The sequence below is a fragment of the Ipomoea triloba genome, chromosome 1 (assembly GCF_003576645.1).
Source record: "Ipomoea triloba cultivar NCNSP0323 chromosome 1, ASM357664v1".
NCBI classification, from domain to species: domain Eukaryota; kingdom Viridiplantae; phylum Streptophyta; class Magnoliopsida; order Solanales; family Convolvulaceae; genus Ipomoea; species Ipomoea triloba.
Genome location: NC_044916.1, coordinates 27041071 through 27051637, shown reverse-complemented (window position 1 = coordinate 27051637; position 10567 = coordinate 27041071). Strand labels below are relative to the sequence as shown.

At 31.9% G+C, this 10567-nt stretch overlaps 1 protein-coding gene across 1 annotated transcript; it reads right to left on the bottom strand.

Moving 5' to 3' along the window:
* Positions 1-2850: 2850 nt before the first annotated feature.
* On the bottom strand, positions 2851-4093 carry LOC116016425 (heavy metal-associated isoprenylated plant protein 15-like). The gene is made up of 3 exons (XM_031256683.1): positions 3971-4093; positions 3754-3832; positions 2851-3498 (listed from the first exon to the last, which is right to left on the bottom strand). Exons 1-3 carry the CDS (start codon positions 3977-3979, stop codon positions 3203-3205), a joined length of 384 nt encoding a protein of 127 aa, XP_031112543.1. The 5' UTR covers positions 3980-4093; the 3' UTR covers positions 2851-3202.
* Between the last annotated feature and the right edge of the window lie 6474 nt (positions 4094-10567).

The window sequence follows — 10567 nt, the reverse complement described above, 5'->3', positions numbered from 1 at the left end:
TGATCTCCGATCCAATGACAGCAGTGTATTAGCTGTTTTACCTTGGCACATACAGGTTCAGTAACTTAGGCTAATTTATTTCTTTGTGTTTCCTTTATAGGGTCACAATTTAAAATTACTCATTGTACAATATCATATAGTAGTTGCGAATTTCTCTGGTCAACCAAAACAAGAAATAGTAATACTTCAATATAATTTGCATGCAAATAGAGTATTGCATGTTAACTCAGTGTTTTGTTTTTACTTGTTTGTACAAATAATAACCAAATTAGTACAGTACTCTCTAGACTGCGTGAATGGATTAACATAACACACTCATAAATTTAATATTGGAATAAGGGTCAAATAGGTCATTCAATTGCATATGGAATTATAATTGGGCCACCAAACTAAAAAAAAAAAAAAGAAATGTCATTACGTTCCTGCACAATGCAAACTCATACAATTCAACATAAAATAACTTGTTTACCTAAAAATATGCTGACGTGACGATTACTGAATTTAAAAATAATTTTTAAAATAATTATTTAAAAAAACTCCCTTCATCCGGGAGGTGAAGGTCTCTTTGTTACCATGGCCGGAGACGAAGGGATCGTCTCCGACCATGGAGACAAAGACTTCTTCATCTCTGACGGAGAAGAAGTGACTATTTTCATAGACACAATACTTTTTTTATCATTATAAAATCTTTTCAATATGTTACAGTAGCATTTTTATAATCATAATCTCATGAATGTTGCAAAATAATTAAACACGCATTATAAAAGCATGTAGACTTAATAATAAAAGACAAAGAGAAGTATATTTAAGTTTATTTCTCACTTAGCTTTCTCTAGAAAGATGGGTCCTCTATCGTATAGTACAATTATCATTAAATTTGCTTGACCAGACCAAGTCATAACGTTTACACATTATACTAGGAGATAGAAAGATTCAATTGGTTGGCAATGTTTTTTTTTTTTAATAACAATTGGTTGGCAATGATAATTTCTTACTAATGATAATTTTATTTTTTATTAAGTTTATTTTAAAATGTGTGTGAAGAAAGCTTATTTTAAAATGTAAAATTTTTTAATTGAGATCAACCAAAATGTTCGATAGCACAATATTTTAAGATTAGAGTAAAAAAGAAAAAAACAATAAAAAAATCAGCTCAATTTGATAAGTTTGATGACCAGGGGAAAATTATACTATGGACTGTGGTCTATTATGTATTTTGGAATGTTCACGAGGTTTCCTGAGCAGGCCCTTCTAACAGGAGGCACCTTTAAGTCCATACCATACTCAGACTAATTCCCGCTCGCACCGGGTCGGCCCAATCAAGGGACAAAGTGCTGGCCATATTGGTTTCTCCGTACAAGGGGGGATCGAACTCCCGTGGTCTATTATGTATTATGAGTATGTAACTAACTTATTATGTGCCCGTAGTTAGGTGTGTTTGTAAATAAATTAAAGGCATATAATAAGCTAAATATATACACATAATATGTAAATTATAGACACATAATATGTTAACTGCATGCACATAATATGCAGTTAATATATTAAAAAAAATATAATGAAACTTTTTTTCCTAAATTATATACTTATAGCACTTTTATCCTAAATTATTCATGTATACATATTAGCCTTAATTATTTTAAAAGTGATTATTTTTCTTAGATTATGGCCCACTAGGTATAACAATTATTGATATGTTCAAAAGGTTTTCACTAAAGGTACATAATTTAATAATAGAAGGTATACAATATATTAACTACAAGTACATAATTTGAATGTCGTTTTAGATTATGACCCACTAAGTATAACAATTGATGTTTAACGACAAATTTTTATGCGGACCATAAAAAAGTACATTTTTAATATACTAAAAATACATTATTTGTGTACTAAATATACATTATACAAAATAATGCACTTTCAATATTCAGATAATGTACTTTCTCTGAATACAAGGTACATTTTTAATATACTAAAATGCATTATTTGTATACCGAATGTACATTATTTGATAGTGTACAAAATAATATACTTTCAGTATTCAAATAATGTACTTTATGTACACAAATAATATACGGAGTAATTTTTATTTATAGTTCACACATTTGTGTGGACTATGGTTCATAGAATTAATAATGATTGATATTTGACAGCATGTTACCTTCCCAAATTGGTCCTTTGTTTTTATTTTTGGGCCTGGGAAACGAACCCAAAAATTAGCTATATGATTTAATAATTTTTTTAAAAAATATTAAATGAAATTATGAATTAAAGTAAATTGAGATGTCAACTAGTCATTTTCAAAACAAAGAATTGAAGTATATTGTCCATATGTACACCTTATCAGCACACATATCTTGTTTACCAAAGATTTATTGAGTTCCACTTAGATACGCCACACAAGTTATGAAACAAAATCCAAAAACAGACTAAACTTAAGCTCTTTCAGATTTGGCTTATCAAACTTGCCTCATCATATTAATTGAAGGTTATTATGTGAATGAATAAGTAAACAGCTTAAACAACTTAGTGGTTCATAGAAGAAACTTAGTAGCAACTAGCAATTCAAGAGTGTTAAATTGTGAAGTAAGAATATATATTCCTTGTATTTTTTTTTAAAATAAATATTCTGGTTTTTTTTTTTTTAAGGTCTGGTGGTTTAAGTCGCATGATTTAGTTTGTGCTGTGTTATAAAAAAAAATAAAAAATAAAAATTAATCCAAGCGAACTAGATACCATAAGATCAATGATAACGACTGGGAGTAAAATTTATATGACAACAAAAAAGATAGTTAGATTGTTGTCCAAAATCTCCAAATCCAAGAAAATGAGAAATGATAAACAAACCCATAACATCATCAACTGCCCCATGTATTGACTTGACTTTTAATTTACATCCAAAGAGGAGAGAGAAAGAAGGCAATCCCAGCTTTCTAATCACTCAATTGAAAACCAAACCTCGACACATATAATCATTTAATCATACTATGATACTAAAACCCAAAAGTTGTTCCAAAGTCCAAACAACGTAACTCTTTTTATACACACTTTTTTTTTTTTGGTTTTGTTTTTTGAGATCGATCAGGAAAATCGCAATTTGAAAGTATGCATGAAATATGCAAGCTTGTTTTGATGCGACTAATGATGGATTTCATCATCTGATCTGATTATTCTAATCCGACATAAAATGGATGGTGAGAGTTTACATAATAGAGCACACGGATTGGTAATCATGAGTTGGGTAAACGTAGTGAGGGGGGTAAGGAAAGTGAGAAGGATCCTGAAAGACTGTGACAATTGTTGGTGGTTGGACCTCGTCTTTCTTCTTCTCCTCCTTCTTCTCTTCCTTTTTCTCTTCCTTTTTCTCGGCGGAAGTCACACTCACTAGCTCCGCTTGCCCCAAGCTCTTCCTCAATTGGTTCGCCAGAACCACCGAGTCGAAGTCGCCCACCACCTCTAACTGCCCCTTATCCAGTTGGATAGATGCCGATTCAACCCCTGCAGGAAACCACAAAAACTTTCCATTACATCGAAATTTCAAGTTAAATTTAAAGATATTGGGCAGAAACCGGTAAAGGCTGAAAATTGTTAGGTAGAGGTCGGGACAAGTCCAACACTCTAAATAATGTGATGGCTGTCTATAAGAAAATAAAGTTAATGTTTGACTATTAGCTACAACTTTTGGCGTTAGTGGTAAGGACTTAATCCTAACAAAAGAATATAATATTATTGGCCGCCAGGCGGGGTGGGTACCTGGCACGCTGACGGCAATCTTGAAGGCCTTGGTACGAGCCTTCTGGTCCTTCATAGAGATACCGATCACTACCTTTTGCTGCAAATTAAACAAACCAAAAAAAGGTCAACAAATTAAACCAATCTTGACAGATGGAGAGCAGAGTTCTAAGTCTACTTCGTTCTGATCTACTAGTATATATTAAGATGAAATAAGAGAATATGAGAGAGATCATACCTTCCCCATTCTTTCTGCAGGCAGGGTAGAGAGATAAAACCACGAAGAATAGAGAATTTAGAGAGAGAAAGAGGGGGTGTTTATGGAGCTACTACTCTGTTTGAGTCTCATTTTTAATTAGGAGGTGTATATATATATAGGGAAATGTTCCTGGGCAGGGACGCGTAAATACACAGGAATTTTCTTAGAAGCTAGCCAGTCCACAGGCTGCTAACCCACCACGGATATTACTTCCACAAAACAAAGACATTTATGAATTGAATTCTTATCAACGTTTAGCCTCTTGAACAAATAAGTCGTTTAAAATTTATAAAATTTATAAATGTTGGTCCTGAACAAGTAAAAGTCTAAAAAAACGGAATTAATTGAGTAGACTTTTAAAAAACATTTTTTAAGTACAATTATTAAAGTGTTTGAAACTAAAGTATTAAATTTCATAGAATTTTGTTTTGACTTATTTAGTCTTTTGTAAAGCGCATGAAAGTGTATGCGTGTGATTTAGTTAGATAAGAAAGTATGTAATGAGAATAAGGGTAGAGAAATTGAGACGATAGGTTTATAACCTTACTCAATTTTTCTTCTTTATTCATAAAAGGATTTTATGTATTAGTAGGATATTGATACAAGTGAAATGCATGCTTTATTACACTAATTGCAAACATAGTCAACTAGCTAGGTTACCCGCTATCTCCTTGACCGTCTTTGCAACGATCTTTTTTTTTTCTTTTAACAAAGTTGTGCATTTTTCATTACTTAATCTTCCAACTCCAAGGATTGTCCACCAAGTCACCATGAATAAATATTTTCCAATCTTAAACACAAAGAGGGAATTTTTGTCTAAACATACCGTTTGACAAAATATAGATGATTCTATGACATTTAAGATACTTAGAAAGCTTTGAATGGCTTGTGTACTCATTAAGTCTCTCAATCTTTAAAAAAAAAAAAAAGAATTTCTAAACTCTTGGAGGGGCTCTATTTATAAATTTGGAGCGCCAAATTTCACTTTAAAGCTATATGTTAGCGCTCTCAGAGATGGTAGCTGCCCAAAAAGCTATTATCTCCCATTTTACATTGCACACCATTAACCTTTGGATATTAGCAAATACATTTTTACTGAATCTAAAACTATTGTTTTGTCCCAAAAAGTAGCTTTGCATTTATTCTAAACATATCTTGAAGTCAATAGTCTTGAAAAATGTACCCAATAGTTCTTTCTCTCAAAAGACATTATTTATTTCTTGTACTAAACTTATGCCGTTTGTACTTTTGCCGATAGACATAAGATATACTACCCTAAAATCATCTATTGTACTATACACTAACTTAGATAGTTTTGTGGATTCCAATCATTGTTACATGAAAAAGAAAAAAAAAAACACTATCGGAAGACATAACACTTAATTAAAAGATTTCCATTGGCTTGCACAACTGATGAGCCAAGCTGATAGATCTGCTGAAGAACAACTTGCAAGGATCTGCCACACTTCTAGAATGACACCTAAACCAATACTTTTTTTTTTTTCAATTTTTTAATTAACTTACAATTACATTAAGTCACAATTACATATTTATTAAGTTATTATTATAAATTTATTAAGTCGCTACAATATCTATAACATTTCATTCACTATAATTTACAAAGTATATTTCCCTAAATTTTGCATCTTTCATCCACATGGTGATGATTATTCAAACTTATCAACATAAATGCTTCAAACAATCATTGCCAGTTATTTTTTTTTTAACAATGAAATAAGCTATAAAAATATTACACTTAATACTATCTCAGCTCTTTATTTAAAAAAATTCCTCCTTATATATTTGGGAGGAAAGAAGAAAAAGATATGCATATTTACTTTCATTATTTTTTATTTAATTTAATCATAATATAATATTCATGATAAATTAATTTAATCATAATAAGTTAATTATAAACATATTAGAGTACTGCCCGCGATTACACTAGTTCATTATATATAATGGAGTATATTCATGAGAAATGCTATAGAAATTACTCCGTATTATTTTTAAGTAATTAGAATTACTAATTAATCATTAGTGCATCAATAAATTATTTTAATTATAGTTTGGATAAAAGTTCTTTTACATACCAAGAAAGATCAAATTTATGCATGACAAATTCATAATTAAATTAATGAAATGTTTTAGTGTTTTAATTTCTTATAGTGTTAGTCTCTTAGACATAAATTGACTCGGAACATTGAAGGCTCTGATAATAGCACCTTGAGTCCTTGACCTCTTATTGTCTTAAAAATTATATTATAATCTTTCTTTCTTCGATATTATAATCTTGTAATAAATTTCATTTTCCATTAATTAATTTCAGTTTACATCATCATAGACCAAGAATTGAAAGGAATATATATGTCAATGTCATACTAATTAATATACTATTCCCACTTCTTAATTTTACATATTTACCTCTCAATTATATTAGTAAGATTGACAATTACAAATGTATCTCTTTATTATTATGAAATTTGTTCTTACTATATCTAAATAGATTGGAATTTTTGGACGATTTTGATTGGAGTGAGTCGAGTGTAAGTTGATTAATTATATGGTTAATTACATACATATAGTACATTGTGTTTGAAAGAAATAAAAAACTACATTGGGGCAAATGACATTTAAAAATGTGACTAAATGGATAATGTATGATTTTTTAAGGTCGCGGCTTGATTCTTGTCAAACTCTACCTTAGTCTATAAGTCTATTGAGGTTTTCTTATTACTTTTTTGTTGGGCGTCGGTCGGGCTCGATTCGAGACGTGGTATTGTGACTTATTATGGAGGGGGTGTTGTTAAATGGTTAATGTCTACCTACTTATCACCAATTGATTTTAAGTAAGATAGTACTACCAGATAGTCAAAGAATTATGTGGTTAAGCTTGCTTAACTTACAACAGTAATGAGTGGGTGACCCCTTGAGGAGTAAGCATAATGCAGTGAGATGTGGGCGTAGGTTGGGTCAAGTCCAATCCCAGGACGGGAGCTCAACTGGAGAGGGGGAGGACCTCGATGAGTTCAATCAAGTTAGCTATACATTCAATCAATGCAATTAATAATCGCTTTAAAAATAATAATTGCTTAAAAATTGAAATAAATGGTTAGTATTTTTATGTACAATAACTATAAAAATGAAACCTATCAATTTCTGTAGGATATTATGATTAAAAAAATCATGATTAAAATGAGACCTAAATAAGCATGTTGAGCTTATATTTACACGTATGTGTTTATTTATTTATCTATTTGCAGTTTTTATTTCTTGAAAACAAAATTAAATCAATGGAAATATCAAAATAATTGAATGAACAAGAATCAACATTTTTTATCCATTTAAAAAATAAGTTTTGTACTCGAATATTGATGCATTAAACTAATTTTCATTTTGTATTACTTTGGTGAACAAAGTGAGAACTACAATCCGTGTCTTCTGTTCGTTAGTACTAGGGAATAGAATATAACAATCATTTCGTTTTTTTTCGTTAGTACTAGTGAATTGAATATAACAATCATAACAATATAGCAATAAGACTATAGTAACACAAAAATACCAATGAATTATTAACTCAATTACTTAAATCTACCGAGCACACAGGCATCCAAGTGAAATGCTTATCTCTGTCGGTCATATAAGATACATATTACTTGCACTAGAAGAAATCGCTCTTAGTAGTAATTGTAGATTTTCTTTATTATTAAAAAGAAGGAGAAAACACCCTTACACTTGCTCCAAATAAGCCAGTTACTTATATATAATAAAACCATAAACTTATAATTGTCTTGTGGGAGACATATAGTAGGACACTTGGCATATTTTCTGGTTTGTATCCACACAAATTTTGAGCAATTTAACATCAAAATCTTACCTTTGTTTATTCTAGAAAGTTGTAGCTTCTTGAATTACCTTTCTTATAACGTATCTTGAATCACCTCAATCGGAGTATTGTACATCATGTAATGCCCAAAGCCTCACGATGTGATCAAAACTACATGATAAATAAATATTATTGCAAACTCAAAAACTTGTACAAGACGATGTAATTAACGTTAGACTGATCTCAAATATGTTATACTTTTTAGTAACAATATAATAATCTTACGAGTCAATAAATATTACATTTTAACTGAAAAATATATATTATATTTTCAATAATACATTTTAAGAAACAATTACTCCGTAATATATTTTAGTGAAAAATGTAATAGTTGTTGACTCATAAAAAAATATTATATTTTTACTAAAACAATATTACATATTTAAAATCTGGGACATATGAGATGATGGTCTCACACACATATAATAAGACCACTAATTGTTTTCTTGTTTAAGAATAAATAGAAAAACTCCATTATCTTCTCTACCTTTTACTGCCCGGCCCTTCGGATATACTATATAATAAGTCGAGAATCTTTTTGATGGTGTAAAATCACAAATTTATAGTGAATTGAAAGGTGGGAAATCTTTGACATGTAGGCGTAGGTGTGTTGAAAAGTATGCATGGGAGACTTTGAGTCGTTGGGGGCCAAAGTAATAAGTCAAATCCGTGTGAAACGGTTGAAGAGTATAATGTGGGGCAGTAGACGAAGAAACGTACGTGGTCTCCAAGTTTGCCCGTTTGATTAATCAACCTTCATATTTGCTAACCCCATTAGGAGACTTTGTATTTTTAATTTTCAAAGTCTACTCTTGATAAGTATTACCATTAAATCTCGAAAGTAACACTCCCTCTCACCATATCCCATGCCCTGATGAGTAGATGACCCATATATAAAGGGGATATTTTGAACTTACAAGACTAAATCTACCACTTCAATAATAAATGAAAACTAAGGCCCTGCTTAGTAAATCGCTGTTAATTAGCTGATTGGGTTAGAATGTATGATTAGTTGATAACATTAGCTGATTGTAGAAAGGTGTTTGGTAAATTAACTGTTAGTTGATAGTGATAAGTGCAAAATATACTACTTTTATAAGGTTATTCATGGATCGTTTAGTATACAAGTTAAAACTTTTATGAATGTTTTAGTATTAAATTGCATTAGATTGCTTCATATTGCCATTGGACCCCGTTCCACACTTGGTTAATCATTTTGTAGGTAAAAAGATGTGCAAAAAGGGCAGGAAATGACAACATTTCGGATAAGTGAAGAATGAACTAAAGTTGGAGCAAAAAAATAGGCCAAGACTGCGGTGGACGCGTGCCCACCTGTGCGTCCACCCATGCGTCGGCCCATGCGTCCAATTTTCTGCTCTCTGAAGTTTGAAGTCTATGCAGCAGAGGGCCGTGGACGCGCGCGTCCACCCGGGCGTCCATCAGAACGCTTGCAGAAGTTGAAGTCTGGACGCATTTATCGCAGTGGACGCGCGTCCACCAGGGCGTCCATCGCGAAAATGGGCAGTTTCTGTAATGTTTAAAAGGGGAATTGAGCTAATTTTGCAAGGGATCCTTCACACTTCAGTTTTAGATCAGTTTAGAATTTTTCTCTCTCTAGGATTAGCCCAGAGAGATCTCCCCCAATTCACTCCACATTCCAATTCACTCCACATTGCAATTCTTAGTTTAGATTAGAATTAGAGAAGAATTCCATTGGTGCAAGATTGTGATCTACATTCAAGTTCAAGATTAAAGTTCAATTTTAAGTTCAAGTTCAAATTCAAAGTTCAATTCCTAGCTAAGTCTTCCTTTTAATTTCTTGTTATTACTTTTACCTTTTGCTATTTCAATTCCAAGTATGATTAGATAGATCTTTGTGGATTTGGATTGAGCAATGTTGTATGGATATTCTTGAGCTTTGAATTGATTAATTAGGTTTTGCAATTGCTTGATTATGAATTTGGTTGTGTGAGTGGTGATCCACTTTGACTCTTGTGTAGGGTGATCAACCTATATGAGAGGTGTTTGGAGAAGGAGTCTCACCTACGAGAGTAGGGATACTCCTTAGCCTAGCCTAGCACGTTTCCTTTCCACCTTTGAGAAAAGGGGGATTGGAAGGCAAATAGCACACCATGTGTTCGATAATTTGCCTCATCACCTAGCCTAGTTGCCATGAGAATGGGACTGTGGACTAGATGATAGGCCAATGACCACGAGAGTGGCGTTGGCATAGTTGTCTTGCCTCATTTTCATTATCTAAGTGTTGCTAGCCTAGTATCTTAGGAAATCAAGGATACCTATATGAGTTGCAAGGTCCAAATCCTCCTTTCCAATTGCTTGTTCCCAACGTTTTGTTCCTTATTTTCATGATCTCTCATGCACCTTTCTTACTATGTTTGGGTTAGCTTTTAAACACTAAACACTCTTGTACTTAATCCCCTTACCGCTTGAATTCCCTCCTTGTCATCCTTAGAGAACGATACTCGGAAATCTTTCCGTTTTAACACCTATTCCTTTCCATCCACCACGAAAACTACACTCATCAGATAGCTATTTGAATTTTAGTATTTTGGAGTTACAAAAAGCTTATTAACCAAACACTTAATTATATTGATTTTTTTAACCAAGTCCTTATTGTTATTACCATAGAGGGGACACACACTTAAATGGTAATTTCGGATAGACATTGA